Raw genomic sequence first — 20,791 nt, forward strand, 5'->3', positions numbered from 1 at the left:
ATAACCATGTTTCTGTAACACCTATCACATCATAGTTACCTGTTAGTGCAGTAGCTTCAAGTTCTAGAATTTTGTTTCTGATACTTCTAGCATTTAGATAAATACATTTAATGGTTGTCTTACCTGAGTTGTTGTTCTTGTTTTGATGCGGTCTCCCTTCTGTTTTTTTTGTTGATTTCTCCCCCCTTCCTTTCTAGTTTAAATGCTTCCGATATATGAAACCGGGTTTCGTGTTCCTCTTGCTCAAACCTCTTGAGATGATACCTCTTACACTATAAGAGAACCCTAAACACAGCGTACCATAATGTACCATGTTTTTATGACAAGACCTCTCGTCTTTCGCACATTAGGAGACACAGTTAAATGAAGAGACCTCTAGTCAAAGGCACTGACAAGTTTTACTTACTATCTGCATCTTAATCTTATAGCAACACCCTCCAACGGACTTGGGGTTTAACTTTGATGTCAACAAGCAACAGAGACAGCTTATTGCAGAACTGGAAAACAAAAACAGGTAAGACACCATTGAATAAAGAGCTATTCTGCTTCAATGTTTAATACAATGTTGAATATGCTTTTTTTATTATTATTACAAGCCCCTAAATTAAATATTGAACTGGTTTACTTCTGCTTTGATAACTTTAATTTATGTATCTTCTGATAAAATTGTGCTTGCAATTGAGGAGTAAAAAGCTTTGAGTATCTTGCCCTTTTGGTTTTTGAGCACTTCTCACTTCTTCTCACGTGGCTGTGTGTGACTCTACTGATGATAATGTTATCTTTGGTATGTTAAGAGAGATCCTGCAAGAAATCCAGCGCCTGAGACTGGAGCATGAGCAGGCCTCCCAGCCCACGCCGGAGAAAGCCCAACAGAACCCCACACTGCTTGCTGAGCTGCGACTCCTCAGGTAACAGCAAGGTTTTTACAGATCACCATTATAACCTTTGAAAGCAGTGCTGTTTGTTTGTTTTTTTAACAGTAACGCTGGTCCGGAGGCCTTGTCACTATACAGGAAATGAATCTCCAGAGGTGCACCTTTACTTATCTTGGCGAAACAGGAAGTGCAGAAAGCAAGCTCTTCAGTTGGCTTAGTAGAAACATTGTTAGCCTGTTCTTGCATTCAGTGTATGTTTTAAATTAAGCGCTTCAATATGATCTGTTTATTTATTTGAAAGTTGAGCAGTCAAATTCATTTTTTAAATGTATTTATTGCTTGGACGGGCCAACAATACATTTTAAACAAATTGCCGTGTCTTCCTGTTTCAGATTGATTTCTAAAAATAAATTAATGCAGAGTAAATTTGTCCTTAATTCCATCTGTCTATTCAGAAGGGAAGGAGTTTGTATTTATTTCTATGCTCCACTTTTGCCATTAATTAAAAAAAAAAAAAGGTGATGAAAATACTTTTTGCTTATTTTTCCCAGAGTTGTCCAGTCAGGCAAGGCATCACATTCTTTCTGTCTTTGTGTTGCTCAAACAGGCAGAGAAAAGATGAACTGGAGCAGAGAATGTCAGCATTGCAGGAGAGCCGTCGAGAGCTGATGGTGCAGCTCGAAGGACTAATGAAGCTGCTGAAGGTAGGAGGAGATTCCTGATTCCAGATACTGGACTGCTGTGTGTTTTTATAGGAATCCAAAAAAATCACATAATGGCTCTCACCAAAACATTATGTATTGGGGACAATTTTAATAAGAGGGTTTTAAAGACTCTGTTACTCTATCCATACTGTTTGTAAAGTGTGAGTGAGTATAATACAGGACAAATAGCAATAATAGCCTGGGCTACCAACAACATTGCTTATAATAGAAGCCTGGTGTACTTTATTGTTGGTAAAACAAAGGTCTAATCCATAGGTGTTTGTATTGGGGAAAGCTGTATAGCGAAGCTTCACACAAGGAAAATATTGAATGGCTTCAATGGTAGTTCACCGGGCAGAACTAAGGAATCTCTGTTCCTGTTAATACTATACTTGTTACAAGTGTTAAAATGTAGCTGCTCATGATGCTTGTCGATTTGGCCAAGGGCTGTTGGTATCGAAGTACAAGTGTTTACTGGGGCACAAGTAGGGTGACAATAAGGCTGTTACTAGACTCGTTTTAACAATAAATGATTGTACCCATAAAATATGAGCTTGTCAAATAAAGTAGCCGGCACCTCACCCAGCCCCCAGCTGCTAACTTTCAGAGATGACCTGCTCACACATGGTTGTTTGTTGACACACACATTGTCAACTGGCAATTGCTTTTCATTTGTTGGAGAGCTTTAAGAGTCTTTTTTTAAGCCTTTTTTTTCTCAACTTATCATAGATTTTTCACATAGTAGCATTTTTTTTACTGGAGAATAAAAACATCTATGTTGTTTTCATTTTAGGGAGACCCAAAGTCTTCATTAGACCAGGGGAAACCATAAACATTCAGTTTCATGATAATGTCCTGGATTTGCACATGTTCACAGTTACTGTTTTTACATAATTAAGAGCGGTTCACAAGTGCTATCTTTGTGTTCTGCATAGATTGAACCTCCACCTTGGTACTGCTCAATTCACTACCGCTTAAACGTGGCATCTTTGTGGCAGACATAACACAGCTATAGAAGCTTGCAGAGCATAACAGACTCGGGACACCTAGACTTCAATTAAGCTGGTTGCTCAGTAGATAGCGATCACCAACCTTTCCTACATTACATATTTGTTATTGTATTTCAGTATTTTGTTAAACACATTGGTCCTAATTGTCATTCTGTTTGCAGCATTGCAAGATTTGCCGCAATGTAAATGTGATAAAACTAGTTAGACTACTCTGAACATTGATTTATTAATAATAATAATAATATAAAATAATAAATAATAATAATAATAATAATAATAATAATAATAATAATAATAATCTTTATAAGAAATATAAAATAGCGCGTAAAGTTCATAACCCACCATCTCACAAACTTTACAGAGGCTGTGAACTGTGCATTATATGTGGAGTCACTTACAATGTAGGACATTGATTTAACATCTCATCAGCAGGATGGAACACAAGGAGGTTAAGTGACACACATCGAGTCAATCAGTGGTGGGACTTTGTGGTTACTTTGTGGTTACAAACCACTCACCCACACTGCCTCCTATATTTAACTGATTTTAGTGAACTAAAGTTTCAGAGTTCTAGAAATATTTTAATAAACTCGAATCCTAAACAAACCAGAATAGTTACCATGACATAAAAACATACACATATACCTTCCTTCAGAAAAGTATGTAGTAATAATATAATAATAATAAATAATAATAAATATAATATTTTTATCTAGGCTACCATTTTGACAGTATTCTACTCAGGTGCCACACAATAAAATGACCCTAAATGATATCTTTATAAATAGGGGGGCAAAATGGCCCTTCAAGGACAAATCTGTCTGGTTTAATAATACAGAAACAGAAAGTGCAAGCTCCTTCAAGTGATAAGGGAAGCAATTAGACTGCAGGGCTGGCCTGTATCCAGAGGGGTCTGTTTGGAAACAGTGTACACAAGAAACAGCAGAATGCACTGGCGGATGTGCACTGAGCCAGTCAACAGTCAACCCCAAATCCTCATGAGAAGCCTCATTTATAAGGGGATGAAACATTGCTGTAGTGGGTAGGGCACGGCAGAAATTGACCTATTTGTGTCTTGGTTTGGTGAGGAATCGTGTCACAATTCATTTGTTATCACTTGAAGCCTGGACAGAAACATTTTTGACTATTCCTCCAATGGGAGGGATTGGTTCACATAGCGTACACGTCAGTAATGTAGCACTGTATCTGAACTGTTTCCCCATTTTATAATAAGAGCTTAAGAAGATAAGAAAGTTTACAAACAAGAGGAGGCCATTCGGCCTATCTTGCTCATTTGGTTGTTAGTAGCATATTGATCCCAGAAGTAGCTTCTTGAAGGATCCCTGGGTGTCCACTTCAACAACATGAAGTAGCAGAAAGGGCTGTAAGAAGTATTTGTCCTTGACATAAAGGTGCTATTCTGCATGTACTTCTCTCTCTTTCTCACACACAGGAAGCTTATCTTTCCAGCTCTGAAGGAATAAAAGCCTGTGTCCTTTCTAATTCCCAAGCTGAGCTGCAAATATAACATGTACACTTAAGAGAAAAGAAAGTGAGAGAGAGATTTGCCAGCTGTTAAGAATTTTAAAGACCTTTTTTACAGTGATCAAACAAGTTGGTTTTGGAGATTTGTAACCCTGCACAAATACTGTACTACATTTTACAATTTATAGTGACAGTTTAAAGGCACAGTGGGGCATTAGCATTCTGAAATACTGTACTACTATTGAACAGTTGTTTTAAAAATTGTGTGTGTGTGTGTGTCATTTTTTTGTATATTTGCATGTATCATTTTTAAACAATGTATAATATTGCAAAAGAAACAAACCTAATCTTTACGCTGTCTTTGTGTTTAAGAATTCACGTCTTTTTTCTACTTTGTCTTTTTTTTCTTTTTTACTTTGTCTTGTGCAGTTCGGTTAGTAATCTGTAATGTCTCTCTTTTTTGCCTTTTTTTGACTGCTGACTGTTTGTAGGACGAAGAACAAAAGCAGGCAGTAAGTTTATCGTTTGAGTGTGTAACTGCTGATGAAGCATACTGCATGCCTGAGATACATAAAAGCTACAAAAAAACATTGACTGTTCAGTCTCCTTCATTTAATTGTGCTGCTGTTGCAAAAACTAAATGCTAAATATTTGCATGTATAGCTGTGTTATATAAAATAAAAAAGAAAACAAACACAACCAAGTCTCATACGGTATAATTAACAAGATAGCAGTTTAAAGCTTCAGAGCATTAAAGGTACTGCTTAGTGATTGCATTCAGGAGTACAGTGCATGACTTTCATCGAAAACATCAGCATTAAAACCAAGTACATTTTGACATTTAAAGGGCAAATTTATACAGCAGGTGTTGTGGCATGATATTGCTTTGCATCTGAACGGTTTGACTACCACTGAAAATGCTTCTTTGTACTGTGCGTAACTTAACATATTTAGTTATGTGTTATTTAAAAAGACAACATTTGTTTTCTGAGAATGAGGAAATACTAAAGGTAATCCTTGATTTTATATATTTTTTTATAATTTCACTTTTTAATTGTAGTAGTGTTACTAGCTTTAATTAGATGCTAAGCTTATTTTCTTTCTTTCAACCTCAGTATTTACTAAGCATGGTATAAGTATGTCTGTCTGTGTATTCTTTGCTTAAGCTCATTTGCAGTTTTGTCTTTTTATATTTTCTTTTTCAAAAGTTTTACAACCTTATTTTCTGTTTTCATATTTACACAACAAACCAATACCAACCAGTACATTTTTGCTAAACTTCCATATACTGTACCTATAATAAGTACTTATCCATTCAAATTTAAAAACCATACATATTGAGTAAAGCACTTATATGCCTCTTATTGGGATTATTGGGCTTCTGTAATATTCTGTATCAAGTTATGCAATCTTTATGACACTTTTTGATACTGGTTTTATATTTTGCATAAATCCAGTATTAATGCAAATTGTGTAAAAGCACTTACTGGCCAAAAAAAATATATAATGCAAGAAAATTCTCCAGTCTTCATAGAGTTTAAATGTATGAGGACATGTCCTGTGATCCTCTAGACCTATATTAGCTGTATGAGACTTGTGTGCAACTATTCAGTTGCAATCACAGGAAAACTGAAAGGTCTAAAAGACTTCAGAAGGGGTATGGTAGGGAACTTTCACACTCAGTTCGTTTGACCCTTTGATGCGGATTGAAGTGCAGGAGTGATATGTGAAACCACATATTTGCACCAGGATGCGCATCAAACCAAGTGAACCGAGACCACTTGAAATGGTTGCCTCAGTTCGCTTGGAAGTGGACTCTGTACGTTTGCCACTTTGCTCCATTTCATTTTCTTGAAATGTGAAACAAAATTCCAGTTCACTTGGAAACAAATCGCTCCAGACAGTGAAGCAAATCGTGGAAGTGATGTACTTTAGCAGGCACCAAAAAGTGTGTCTCGGCAATGTCACACATACGCAACGCAGGGTTTGTCAAAACACACACACATACACACCAGTCAAGAACATCATAATGTCACATGTACACAACAGCACATAATTTGCTGTTGCTAATAACAGTATTTGAGATTTACAATTGCAGCAAGTGTGTTCTTTAAGCATAATAGGAAAACTGTCACAAAAAAAAGTATGAAATGACAATTGAATAACAATTTAGCACATGTATTACATCTGGCTTTATTATAATTGTGCCATATACACTCACAGGGAAAATACCGTGCCAAGACAAAGCGGTACTGTCTGTACTGACATGAGTAACTGTTGCATTTGTGTTGCTCTGGTTGAGTTCAGTGTTGCGTCTGTATCTCGCCACACTGTCATGCGTACAACATTTACAACAAACTGTTATTAGGCTTCCAGGCCCATAGGGCTGGGAAGCCTATTGTTAATGGTATACTTGTTTTTGCGTGATAGTCCAAGATTTACTGGTGTTTTGTAAGAAGCTGATAAGTTGTCTGGTATCGCGGCCATGGTATGGTGACCATGCTGCATGATGTCGTAATCACACGGTACAGAAGTCATAATTACAAAGTACAAAGATTTTCTTTTCCCAAACCACTAGTCCGATTGAAACAAACCCAATGGCATACATGATTGTAGTGTGCTTGTCTTTAAAGGGTGTTAAAGGGAAGTTGCTGCAATAAAAAACATGGCTGCCACATTGGATGGCATCATCATCAAAAAAAAAAAACTGGCTTACAAAAACTTTGTCTCTGAAACTGCTAGTCCAATTGATCAAAAAATTGGCACACATGACCCTAATGTGGCTGCCTTTAAACCTTGTTCAAGGGAAGTTGCTACAATAAAAAAAAAAAAAAAAAAAAAAAACATGGTGACCACGAAGGATGAGATTATCAACTTACAAAACTGGCTAATAACTCCTAGTAGAGTACAGATAGGGCCATGGTTACTATGGAACATATAGTAACCCATGTATGCATTCTGCACTATTTGCTTCAGTGTTTGGTACTGGCATTCTGCACTATTTGCTTCAGTGTTTGGTACTGGTACTGGAAGCCGTAAAGTTGCTGGCAACTCTAGTTATATTTAGCAGTAACAGCTACTTTGCAGTTGTTTGCAGTTGTCTTTTTTATTATTATGATTTCCACTGGCATTTCTACCAAAAGAAGTGTTTTTTCCGACAAATACTTCACGCACTTTCGGTATGTTATGTTTCTTGGTGGTGTTCTTATTTGATGTTGTGAGCACCACATAAACCAAAAAAATACGGACAACAGCACAACCACATCACAGAAAGTATTCCCCATGCCGGGCATGCTGGAAAAAGTTTTTCCAAAGAGCACTTCCACACTAGTAATCACTGCAGCGAAGCCAAAGGCAGATTATATTAATTTATTGTGTCACATTGACAGTAACAATTAGAGTGCATTCCAGGGGTGATTTACTGAATTTCTGGGCTGCGAATAAAGCCTGATAAATTAGATGGATGGTATCATCTTTACCTTTTAGTAGAAGAAAAATCGGTCATAAAAACATGTGACCACAAGAGGGTGATAGAAACTTGTGAATGCTTTAGAAACCAAACAAAATTTCATGTTGCTCTACAAGCATTCAAGTTGTTAAAACTTTCAGATTGACAGTAATAAAGAAATATTATAGTTATATTATGAATAGCAATAAAAATACAAGCTGGACAAGCACTGAACAAGTGGTGCCGGTTTAAACTCAAAATGCCCAAATAAAAAACTATCAATCTGCAGACAGAGTAGCAGGAATACAGTGTAGTACTGTGTAAAACTTCCTAAATTGAGCTGCAGTCATGTAGAAAGGTTTGATGAAACATTTCAAAGTGCTTACCGCTTGAAATTATTAATGCTTTTTCCTGTTATGTTGGCAGCACTTTTGGCACCATAGATCTCTCAGTAAGATTATTACATTAATTTCCTGATAGATGTTTTTTTTCTAGACTAAAATCTGAACAAGCACCTTTGACTTATGTATAGATGTAATGAAAGCCTTTTACACACTGATGTGATTTATCAGCAGGTCAGTTTTTAAAACGGAGAATTTCATAACCAACAGCAGTGGTTAGATTAGCACATAGAAAATGCAGGGGAAGTTAATTTACATCTGTGTTAAATATTATTTTGTGCCAGGAAATAGAGAGTCTGGATTCAATTTACCATTTCTTATTAATATGTCTAACCCAAATAACACGCTTATTATCTCCACCTGTAGTCCTGTGGCTTTAATGTAGTGAAATCATTTTAAATCTTGTAAAATAACAGTATGAGAGTCGAATCTGCCCTGGCACACACCAGAAACGTTTTAAATGAAATTGTACAAAAAACGTCCAGTGAATTAGAGACTGCAGACCTCTATATTTAGAATGTGTTTATAATATATATATATATATATATATATATATATATATATATATATATATATATATATATATATATATATATACACACACACACACACACACACACACACACAGTGCTCCCTCACTATAAGGCTGTCAGTTATAAAGTGCCTCTGATATCACGCTCCTACAACATGTCCCCCAATTCCCTATACTAGTGATTCATGCAATATTTCTACAGTATAAATACAGTACCGGTGTTCAAACTGTAAACAACTTCTCAGTCTAACTTTCGTTTCTTTCTAGCCCTTTTAATACAGTGTCTGAACTGAAGAAAAGCTGCGCTGGCACTTTATAACACGGACATCTTATTCAGCATTTGTTTTATAATTAAATAAATATTAGGCCTATTATGTGGTTATCTTTCCTAATGTATTATCTTTTTTGATGCGAGAGGAGCCGTGGCTTTCTCTGGGAGACGAGATGCTTCTGCTTCGCTTCAGCCCCGCTCCCGCAGCTGAACCTGGCGCGAGCCCATTCCCTTTTCCCTTCTCCCGACCCGCTCTCCTTTTCCCACTTGGTTTGCTGTCTGTCACTTCAGACTGAACTCCCGGCCGCTATTTAGCTATGCTTAGCTATCACTAAAAGGGCTGATATAGGCATTGCATGTAAGATGAACCAAGTTAGGCAGTAGTCCCGTACGCACTTGATTGTAAGCTTTTGACATGTACGATGCATTGTCAGACAGAAATGCAAAGACATTATCAAAATCAGCATTAAAGTTATTCAAGCACCTTACAATAACTTATGAAACGGTGTTGTAATTAACAGCCTGTAGGTAAAATGTATCAGCAAGGACAGCTTTCAGTTCTACGTCAGATGCATGTTCACCTAGACCTTGCAAAATAAGTAAAATGTGTAACACATACTGATACACAGTCTACTCGTCAGTGACCACTGACAAGCAAGCAGACTGTTTTACCAATTCCATAATCTCCTGCTTGTGATACTCAGCATCTTTAGGTAAGTATTCGAGTCTCAGCTGGGCTGATGAAGGAATCACTCCACCATTTGCTACATTCAGGCTGAAGAATGTACGTAACTTTTTAGTTGCCTAGTTTTTCAAGAAGGATCTTTGTGCAAACAAACACCTCTGTCAGGTCAAAATTTAACAAGTTTTGTGCTTCACATTTTTTAAGTGGACTTTAAAAACATGGAAGTTAGTGTTTTTTGTTTGTTTGCAAGTAAAGCAGTGCTGCTTTGGATTTTTACTTTTCTCTTTCGGTGAATGCTTGAATCTAAATGTCTGTCAACAAGCGATTTTCAGTAGTGATCTACAATAACGTTGCAGGAGGTACAGAAGAGCATACCTCCATCACAGTGTAATACTCCTGCTGGATACTGCTTTACGTGATCTGCTTCAGACACATTTTTTTGCCTTTTAAGAGACATCCACTTGTTTACAGTGTGCAATATTTTAATTTCCAGCTTAAATGGGTACATTCCTATTTCTGAAAGAATAGTGTAAATATACATATTTGTTGTCACTTAAAAATAAATACAGCAAACGCTTACCTTATTGACGCAGTACCTCAGCATTTAGAAAACTGGCAGCTGGTTTAGTTTGCTTCTGGTAAATGATTGAACAAACTGCATAGAGCTGCAAGATTGCTAAAAATCACTCTGTCCAATACAAGAAGGGGACATTTTACATGTCTATTGTTATTCTACATATTTTGTTTGATAATTCCCTGATGGTGAAAAGTGGAAAAAATTACAAATGTATATAAATATGGGCCTCAGTTTCCTGCAGTTCTTTTTTTGTGTGGCGCTTTATTTAGCGGGGTTAATTTATTGCCTCCAGTTCCCAAACACTGAGACACAGAATTAGAGAATGATCCAATATTTATTTAATTAGTTGCAGTTGCATGAAGCTTTTTTTTTTTCTTTCTGCTGTGTTGACTCTGTTCGGATACTATTTCCAGATGTTCTTTGGATACGTTACATACACGCATGTAATCCCTTAAACAGAAAGAAGTTAGACTGTTTGCACATGGGAGCACTTTATTACAATACTGGAAAAATAAAAGAATACCCAGGGGTCTAAGAATGAATAAAGAACCATCGGATGAAGATTTCTGTAAGAAATGGTGCAAAGTTCTTAGCAAATGTTCCTTGGATTTGATTCTCCTTATTATTGAATATGTCAATCTACAAGAAAGGAAATTGCAGCATCGCAACAAGAAGTCACTGAAAATTCTGACACTTGAAACTTTGAGAAATTGAGGAACGATGTAAAAGTCTAATTGAGAACAATCAATCTGAAATTCAACAAATGAAATTGAGAAAATACCGACGAGACACACTGGACTATAAAAACGACAATGTACATTCCTGGCTTAGAGGTTTACATACTCGGAGATACTCCAAACTTTCTAAATACCCTGAACGATTTGATACATCCAATAGCGTACATTCTACGTCCGGTGACTCGGGAATTGATTCAATTGTGGCGATATTTTTAGAACAAGATTAACGGAGGCGCTCCCCTGTGACAAGATCTTGCAATCTACAACACGGAAAAGACAGACAAGGAAGGTGTGACGCTGGTTGTTAATTTATCAGGTATAAATCTCTCGCCTGATCAAAAATTGGATTTGGTTGGATTTACAAAAGTGATTCTGGAAGTGTTAGAGGAGGGCAAGAAAAAAAAATTGATTTAAATAAAAATGAATTTGATAAATAAAAATCATACACCTGATTCTTGTTAAGCGTATGTAGTTGTCTCTTTGTTCCTTTATGATGCACTGACGAAGGCTTGATAGCCGCAATGCATCTGCTATTTTATCTTTTTTTTTTTTGTCATCTGCCTAACAGTGTTATTTATACTAAAATAAAAATACTATTTTTTAAGGAGTGCTGACTTGTTAAATTTTAATTTGCTATCAACAGAAGCCATTCCAAATAACCGATTTTAAAAGAAAAGGTGAAGGCATTAAACCTCTGTACGGCTTCAAAAAGCTGCGCACATATGCCTTTTAACGTGTTGTTCTCCTTTGGATCCACTTGCAAACGTGGCTAACCGTCAAGGCTTCCCCTATTATTAAATATTCACTGTGTTTCAATAGTTACATAAACCCCTGCTGCGAATACTTTGAAAATCATCCATCAATAACATTATGTTGCATACTGTACTGATGTGGGAACTAATTCTGTAAGTCTTTTATATGTTTTTTGCATATAAAAAAACCTCAAACATTTTTGGCATCAATATCAAATTCTACTAACAATACATTCTTCGTATATTGCAACAGGTCGGCAACATTTCTGGAGCAAAAATCAGTTTTATGGGTGTGATTCGCCAAATATTTATGGCTTTAGATTAACCATAATCTCATCAAAGAGGAGACAGTCTTTTCTATAAAGCAGGAATGCATGCTAGAATGTTACCGTCTCAAAGGTTGAGGTTACTAACTGTAGCTGTTATGCCTGCAGCAAAGGGACATTTAGAAAGTCCTTGCTGTATAAATAAAACGCAGTGGAAATGAAAAGTAACTGCTACAGTATGTACCTGGAGCCCAGACTAAAATTAATAAATGACTAGAGGTCCACAAATATCAGTCCTGAATAGATTGGACTTTGTTTTATCTTAGCTAGCTGCGGCACAATGATGCTAATTATACCCAATAGCCATCTGCTACCTGGCTTCCTGCCATGTGTCCAGAACAGAGGATTGGGAGGAGAAAGCAGCCATTCAGTCCATCGTACAGCTTTATTTGACAGTGCCACAGAAAAAAACATTACTGTTGAATCACATTTTGCAAACAGACTGTATGTTTATTATCCTTTTTATGTTTCACCATTGTCAAATGAAGAAATGTGGAAATCATCCAAAAAAAAAGTTATATATGTTTTACATTTTAAGATGGTATCTGTATTTAATAGAAATGCGCTTTAGAATATCATAACAAAACAGATGTAAGATTACCATTTAGAGATTTGTGATTTAGATGAGAGTAGTATTTCAATACAATACATTTAAATACTTTTAAATAGGGTTTTAAAAGGCAAGACTTGACTTCTATTAATACTAAAAAACAAATGCTGAGAAAGCATAACATGCAAAATTGAAAGCTGTTTTTTTTTTTTTTATCAGTATGACATTGTAATTAATTTTTGGTTAAGGTGTTTGTAATGACAACAGGGGACTAGTATCTGATGAATTATTGGTAGAATAGAACAGGTGAATGATGCATTAAGTATTAGAAAGTCTGTAGGCAAATCAGTCTGTAGGAAAATCACAAAGATATATATAGATATATTATATTATATATATATATACTCTATATATATATATATAGGCATATAATATATATATATATTACATGTCCTACAGGATGTCCCCAGGGACGTTTGGCCTTTTTACCGAAAAATGGTTCGTTTATGACAGGGAGTTAAAACCTCCCTGCCAAGGTAAACAAATTGTTTAATTTTAATAGTGTGGACACCTGGACCCTGGCAATTATTAAAAATTACAGCCAGGTGCAGGATATATTCTTTTGGAAAGCAGTCAAATCCCATGCTTTGAGGGTGCTGCTGTGTGGAGGGCCTGGTTGAAGGTTCTGAGGTGTTTAGGTGGTAGACTTTTGGTGTTTAATGATGGTTGTTTTTGTGTCAGCTGGTAAACAGCTTAGCTGTCTGGTTTTGTTAGAGTGGGTTCCTGTAGAGTAAGTGACTGGTCGTGACTTTGAAGGGAAAAGAACTCGTGCAAGCCTGTGTGGCGAGCCGCAAGTTCACAATATCTATATAGATAGATAAATAGAATGAATGAATGAATGTAAATCAGTTGAATTTCCATGTGGATTCCTATAGGCCAGTGTATTGTTCAAATACATGCTTTGTCATCAAGGATTGCAGTCTCAGGCAAAGACATGTTATGCTGTAGGCAATAGGGAACAACCTGTCATATTTATAATTTAACTTGGTTTAGCTGTGAAAAATGAATCAGTGATGAGCTGTCTCACTGTTCACCTCAGTGTCTTTGCCATTTACAAATATATAGTGATTGTTCAATCAGTGTACAGTATTCTTGCAGTAGTAATAGATGCATTGCCAGTTGAGAGCTGAGCATTAAAGACAAAAGTGACAGGTGATGTCACACTCCAAAATTGCGTGACCTACCCGTCACCGCGTAGGGCCAAATTCGCCCAGCAAATGCAGCGTAAGTAGCAGCCCCAGCACCATTGTGGCGACACTGGTGATCATATATCCCTAACCTGGTTAGACATAATTTACCCCAGATTAGGCCAACACATGCAGTAAAGAGCAGAGCACATTGTGGTCCATGTGGCCAAACATAACTAACCTTACAACTATTGTATTCCACTGCATTTTGCACAACAGGTTTTGTATTCCTTGTTTCCTTTCAAGTACGAAATGTAACCATTAACTTATAGGTATTTACCTCCTAAAGACCCGAAACCTGAATACTGATATACCAAAACTGCTCAACGAGCCTGTGATGCAGTCATGCCTTGCCCACGAGGGTACATAAGGACTGCACTCACAGATCTCCGTGCCATTTTTTCTTTCAAGACTGACCTGATTGGAGAGCTTGTTTCAGATAAGTACTTGTTGCTTCTGACTGTGTAATTTTTCACAAATGATTGTGTTTTACATATAATTTATGCAATAATACATTAACGCTGTAATAGTTTTTCTAATGACACGTATATTCTGCACTACAGCCTGTTGCTTGTTACGTCCCGCTGCGTCCTTGTGCCCCATGTGAAGCCAGCGGCTTGAGTCACATTTTCCCAGGGATCCAGCAACATAATTGGTGGCTTACATCAACCAACAGAAGAGAGGTTGTCACTATGGACTCATCCAGCCTGGGGATTGGCCCGGGTGCACAAGGTTTGTGGAACCCCCTCTTGGCAGGGTTTCCACATCAGTGTTTTAGAGCTGCAGGCAGTTTACCTGGCCTTGCAGAATTTTTTGCAAGGTTCAAGGAGACGTGCTTGACTGTACAGACAACACAACAGTGGTGGCATACATGAACCACCAGGGTAGCCTCAGGTCACCCACTCTCCATCGTGTGGCCTGCAAGCTTTTGCTCTGGGTACATGAGAACCTGCTTCCTGCAGGCAGTACATCTTCCCGGGGTGACAAACTGGATGGTGGACCTCCTCTCAAGGAGAGTCCCCAGCAGCTCAGAGTGATGAGCCTTATTTGGGAGAAGTTTGGGAGTGCAGAGGTAGCTCTTTGCCTTTGAGGAATCAACCCACTGTCCCCTCTGGTTCTCCATAATAGGCAGGGTGATGCTGGCAATAGATGCCTTGGCACACCAGTGACAGAGACAACTGTTATATGCTTGCTCCCACTGTATCTGGAGAAAATAAAGCAGGACCGGGCCAAGGTGCTCCTAGTAGCCCCTTATTGACCCAGGAGACTCTCGTTCTCATCTCTGATGCAGCTCCTGAGCGGCCAGCCGTGGAGACTGCCGAAGTGCAGGAACCTACTGAGGCAGGCACAGGGGACCTTATGGCATCCCAACCTATTGAGCCTGCAGCTCTGAGTGTGGCTCCTGAACAGCTACATTTGATCCCATCTACACATTCCCAGTACAGGTACAAGTGGGGTGTTTTCAAAATGTGGTGTCTGCCTCGTGGGTTCAACCCCACAACCTGTCCCATGGCAGTTACACTGCAATTTTTGAAGGACCTTTTTGATGAGGGGAAAGCCCCCTCCACGTTAAAGGTCTATGTGGCAGCCATTTCGGCTTGCCATGTCAAAATTGACATTTTCCTGGCGGGACAATTTTTTAAAGGGACCCTGTGTTCCTCGATAAAGCCACTCATAAAGCCTCCATTTAAGTCCCTGCATTCAGCTGAGCTGGAATTTCTATCGCTTAAGTGGCTTTCTTGCTTTATATCACCTCCTCAAAGCGGGTGAATGAGATGCAGGCATTCTCGATGGAGAAAGCCTGCTTAATTTTTACAGAGGCCAGGACAAAGGTTACGCTTCGTACCAATCCTGCCTTTTTGCCGAAGATGATCTCGGGATTCCATGTCAGCCAGTCTGTGGAATTGGAGGCTTTCCATCCACCTCCTTTCCAGTCTTACTAAGAGTGGCAGCTCCATACGCTCTGCCCAGTACAGCCCCAAAAAGTTGGAGGCAGTCCGAACAATTTTTTGTCTGCTGTGGGGCAAAATTGCATGGTCAAGCCCTTTCTAAACAGGGACGTCCTAGTGGATAGCAGGCCTGCCTGTGAGCTGGCCAACTTGCCCCCTCCAGAGAAGCTCACTGCCCATTCCATCAGGGGCATGGCAGCTTCATGGGCTTTACTCCAGGGTGCATCTGTCAAGGACATATGCAATGCGGTGGTGTGGGCTACTCCCCCATAACTTCACTAGGTTCTAGAAACTGAATGCTGTGAATCCTCTAAACCCTGCCTTTAGAGTGTTAAGGGTGCCTTCATAGTGGGCTCTTACAACACAGGCATGGAGTTGAGTATCTTCCTCATTTTATAACCCTAGCTACTTGTTACTGGGGTCTCCAAAGGTAACACACAAGGCAATCTCTCAGCTTAGCCTTGTAGCATTCTGCAATATTGCCCTTGCGACGGCTTTTGTGCACTCACCCATACGGTAGTGGTTACATTTTTGTACCTGAAAGGGAATATTAGGTTACTATCATGGTTCCCTCAAGTAGAAATGTAACCATTGGCGGCTCCCGAGTGGAGCGTCCAGTAAAAGCACTCTGCGTGGAGTGCAGGATGCGGCCTATAGCCTGGAGGTCGTCGGTTCAAGTTCAGGCTATTTCACTGCCGAACGTGTTTGAGAGTTCCCAAGGGGCAACACACAATTGACAGAGCACCGCCAGGGGGGAGGGCTTAGGTCGGCCAAGGTGTCCTCAGCTCACCGAGCATCAGCGACCCCTGTAGACTGGCCAGGCGCCTGCGGGCTTGCCTGTGAGCTATCCAGAGCTGCATTGTCCTCCAATGCTGTAGCTCTTGGTTGGCTGCATGGCGAGGCTGCAGAGTGAAAAAAAGCAATCGGCTGACAGCACATGCTTCGGAGGACAGCATGTGTTCATCTTCGCCACTCCCGAGTCAGCGCAGGGGTGGTAGCGGTGAGCTGAGCTTAAAGATACAATTGGATATATCAAATTGGGAGAAACGGGGTAAAATCAATTGGCGACTACTACATTTAAAAAATAATAGATAATTAAATAAATGTAACCATTAATCTTCAAGGTTGCTGCGTCAATGATTACAGCAGGCTTGAAGGAAAAAAAATAACCCTGAGATCTGTGAGCTATGTACCCTTGGGGGCAGGGCATGACTGTGTCACAGGCTTGTTGAGCAGCTTTGGTATATCAGTATTCAGGTTTCAGGTCTTTAGGAGGTAAATACCCATACGGTAATGGTTACATTTCTATTTCAGGGAACCAGGGTTATGATAATAGCCTAACGTTTTTCTCATGTGTAGGCTCAAGCGGCAGGCTCACCTCGTTCCTCACCCAGTCACAGTGCTAGTTGCCAGATGCCAATGCCGGTCCGCTCAACATCAGCTGGCTCCACCCCCACACACACTCCTCAGGACTCGCTGGCAGGAGTGGGGGGCGATGTGCAAGAAGCCTTTGCGCAGGGTGAGTGGTGACAAGAAGTTCAGTGGTGCATCCTGCCTTCATTAAAAGGGCTGTGTGTGGGAACTTAATGCACGCAGTTATGAAAGTGATTGTAATGAGATGTAGTTCACTTTTTGGCAGCCAAGGAATTTATATTCGTTAAAATTAACAAGATGGGTTTGTAACCAACCTATTTGTTTTTCAAAGTATACAGTATATTTCGAATAGTAATGTCATTTTGAAAGACTAAACAGAATGAGGGCACTTTATTTTATTTTCCCATATTTAAATTGGTATTGGATGGGAGTTTTATGTGAGGTTTAAATTTTAAAGTCTGTTTAAAGCAGAGTTAATTGACAGACTTGTGTTTTGGGATAACAAATGGGTAGCCCTGTTGGGAACATTTCCTGTCTGTGTATGCAAACTTCATTTTTAGTCACGTCCACATAAGCCTATCTGAGATTCTTCAATTTTAATGACCTTTGTCTGTGAAATGCTGCAAATATCTGGTTTTAAAGTGGACTATTCACCCTTGGGAGCATACATTATAATTAAGACTAGGATTAAGTCACGGTGGTCACAGGTGTCACGGATTCTCTGATTTGCGTTGGTCTCTGTGATTTTAGTAGAAAACATTGAACTTTACCAACACTACTTGAAATTCCACCTTAACCAAAAAAAAAAAAAAGCAAAAACCCCGCTTTTTTCACGGTTGTGCTAATGATGTTGAACCAGCTTGGTTGAGCTAATGATGTTGAACTACCTCGGTTGTACGAATGGTGCTGAACGAGCATGATGTTAGCTTGGTTTTTTGCTCCGTTACCTTAATTTGCAATGTAGCTGTTCACACTTTAACTCCAATGCCACATTGCAAACATTTTTTTTTTAAATTAGCAAAACAGCTAAAACAAGCGCAGTGTAACTGTAAGCGCACCTCACAAATATATTTTGAAAGCAACATAGCGGTAGATTACAGGAAAACAAGCTGTGTCACAAACGGGATGAGCAGTGCTTCAGAAAGGCATCAAACCCCTCAACAGACAACATGTTGTATCAGAATAATATGTAAACAAACAAAAATGTAAAATAACAGCAAACTGTACCACAGCAGAAGCAACAAATGCACACAAAGAGAGATTACTTACTGCAGAGTTGTCCATTGTAGGACTCTTCCATACAGTATATGGCTTATTGAGCCCCACAATATTTTTGAAGTATCGAATTGAAGGTTTGTAATGGGTTCTGATATCTTATTCCATGGGAGTCGCAAAAAAATGTAAAGGCCATAACATATAATGCCATAACAATTAAAGTATATAGACAATCATACGTAAAACCCTTCAGTTCCCAATAAACTCCGAAAAGCAATTACGGATTGCTTATACTGAAATAATGGTAATGAAAAAAAAAAAAACACTTTGTATGTTCTTGTTTACGGCACAGGTGCCCGGAGGAACCTTCGCAATGACTTGTTAGTGGCAGCTGATTGTATCACAAACACCATGTCCTCCTTGGTGAAAGAACTCCATTCAGGTAGGACAGCATTAATAATCACTGTGGCTTATTAGACATGGTGTTGAACTCGAGGCAAATGGAACATATTTTTATTTCGTACAGTTTTTACTTTCTACTTGCTCAGCAGGTTTCACTAAAACTCTCTTTACCAAAGCCTGCTGTTTTCTTTTTTTTCCTTTTTGGTTTGTGCAAGCTGATGTTGTTAAAGCAAGGTGCTAACAATCAGTACTTTTCTACAAATATTAATTCCTTAAATGCATAAAATGTGTTTGTCTCTTATAGATATTAAACCTTTTAATCCATATATTACACTCAAAGTCAGGATTCAGTCAATCATCAACAAAAATAAACATTTTCGCGATTTGAGCCTTTACAAATTATCAAAGAACAAAATGAAAGGTTATTTTGGTGCAAATTGTTAACCCAGACATTTCTTAAAGCAAAACTTTCAGGCCAATGATAGAAAAATTTGGCAAAACTTGTTGCACTTCAAAATGTGTTCGGGGACTGTGCATTTGCTCAAAGCACATTTCGCAATTTGAGTATAGCTTTACTCTTCTGTTTTGTGATTTGCTTGTTTTGGTATTTTCCATTTTGCAATTTGAGCAAAATAATTTGCTCAAAGACCAAAATAATCTTTCATTTCATTATTTGATCATTTCAAAATGCTTGTTTTTGTCAGTGATTGACTGCATCCTTAATGTGTAATACATATCCAAACCAAATCAAACCCCAACACTGATATGGGCATTATGGGTTTTCTCACAGATTTACAGCACATACAAAGTTGCTTCATAAATGTTTAAAAGTATACCAAGCCATTTTCATATGCAGAATGGCATAAACACATTGCTACTATATTGCCATTGAACACCATGCATTGATATAAAAAATGGAGCCCTTAGTCTTTTCTACCATTGGTCTGAAAGTTTTGTTTTTAGAAAAGTCTGGATTACCAGCATCTGAAAAACATTTGTTTTATAACTATTATACATTCTGATCTAATCTTATTGTTTATATTGTGAATAGAATTCAACAGATAAAAATATTGCAGCTGGCTGATCTTTCCAGTGGGAGCATGATGAACTTGAATAGAATACTGTAGTTTTCCACGAATTAGGATAGTTGAATAACCATTGAGCCTCATCAGTGGATAAAGTGGGCTGTTTACGGCCGTACTCAGGAGTGAAATAACCTCAGCAATCCGTGAAGTTCATGGAGTATTTTGGTTATATAACAAGCGCAGTGAATGGAAAACCAGAGTAAGTTCAGTTCTTTGAATGAGTCTGAAATAGTTCCATAAAATAAAACAATTTTCACATAGCTGCCGTGTCCAAAATTAATTGGCAACATGAAACTGAAAAACAGTTCTATCCTATTAGTCCAAATTGCTAACCTGTGTGAACTGTACAGCATAAATACAAGTTGGTATTTAAGGCAGTGCATGCTATTAAGTATATATATATATATATATATATATATATATATTTAACCTGAATTACATTTTGGTTTACTGAATAGCATACTGTTTTGCATACAAAATATTTCCTGTTCTACTTTTGTTGGGTTTTACTTTCAAATGAGCAACTTGACATTTCTAACTGTACTCCTGATTGATACGTCTGCAGAACTGAGAAACTTTACTGAAATACAAATTGAATAAAAAAACAAAAGGGATACGTAATGGCGCAAATTAGTTAAAGGAAGGGCTGAATTATGTTTTCTAAAAATGGACTGCGTTTTGTGCATTTCATGTGCCATTTATTTGTTAAAAGTACTGATCATGGACTGCGTTGTATTCTTTTGGCTTGTAGATGACGGTGGTGAAGCCGAGGAGGAAGGGAAGATGCAGAATGGAAAAGACCGGGGTGAGTCTCAGCTCATCAGGGGGGCCTTTCCGATGTTGTTCCTAAAAGCAGTCCTTGTAATGTTCAGTGAATGTAGGCCTCCCTCTGTGTGAGAGGAGCTTGTGTGTGTGTGTGTGTTCGCAAGCCTGCGGTGCCACCAGTGATACAGACACTCCTGTTTTGGAAAATCTAACCACCCTTCACTTTTAATTTTGCATATTTGAACCTTCACTAAGAAATATTCCATGTAAAAGTTAGCTACTTACCTTAATATAACATACCATCCATAATATTGTTTTTTATTCACATAACCAAGTTCTTTTTTTCATATTGCAGATTAAGTTGGAAGAAACAAAACTAAGCAATCCAAGTAAGTACTGGA

General features: G+C 38.3%; 1 protein-coding gene across 4 annotated transcripts in view; it reads left to right on the forward strand.

The window, feature by feature from the left end:
- LOC121317468 (dystrobrevin beta-like) overlaps positions 1 to 20,791 on the forward strand; it is a 90,563-nt gene that overhangs the window by 65,030 nt on the left and 4,742 nt on the right. For 2 of the 4 annotated variants that reach the window (XM_041253424.1, XM_041253426.1), the window contains 8 exons: positions 429 to 514; positions 795 to 908; positions 1,483 to 1,579; positions 4,566 to 4,586; positions 16,909 to 17,068; positions 18,491 to 18,580; positions 20,377 to 20,430; positions 20,746 to 20,779. In XM_041253424.1, the coding sequence (XP_041109358.1) occupies positions 429 to 514; positions 795 to 908; positions 1,483 to 1,579; positions 4,566 to 4,586; positions 16,909 to 17,068; positions 18,491 to 18,580; positions 20,377 to 20,430; positions 20,746 to 20,750 (627 nt within the window). In that variant the 3' untranslated portion in view covers positions 20,751 to 20,779. The remainder of the gene's footprint in view (positions 1 to 428; positions 515 to 794; positions 909 to 1,482; positions 1,580 to 4,565; positions 4,587 to 16,908; positions 17,069 to 18,490; positions 18,581 to 20,376; positions 20,431 to 20,745; positions 20,780 to 20,791) is intronic. The other 2 variants (XM_041253425.1, XM_041253427.1) reach the window with 1 other exon arrangement.

The sequence above is a fragment of the Polyodon spathula genome, chromosome 6 (genome assembly GCF_017654505.1).
Source record: "Polyodon spathula isolate WHYD16114869_AA chromosome 6, ASM1765450v1, whole genome shotgun sequence".
NCBI classification, from domain to species: Eukaryota; Metazoa; Chordata; class Actinopteri; order Acipenseriformes; family Polyodontidae; genus Polyodon; species Polyodon spathula.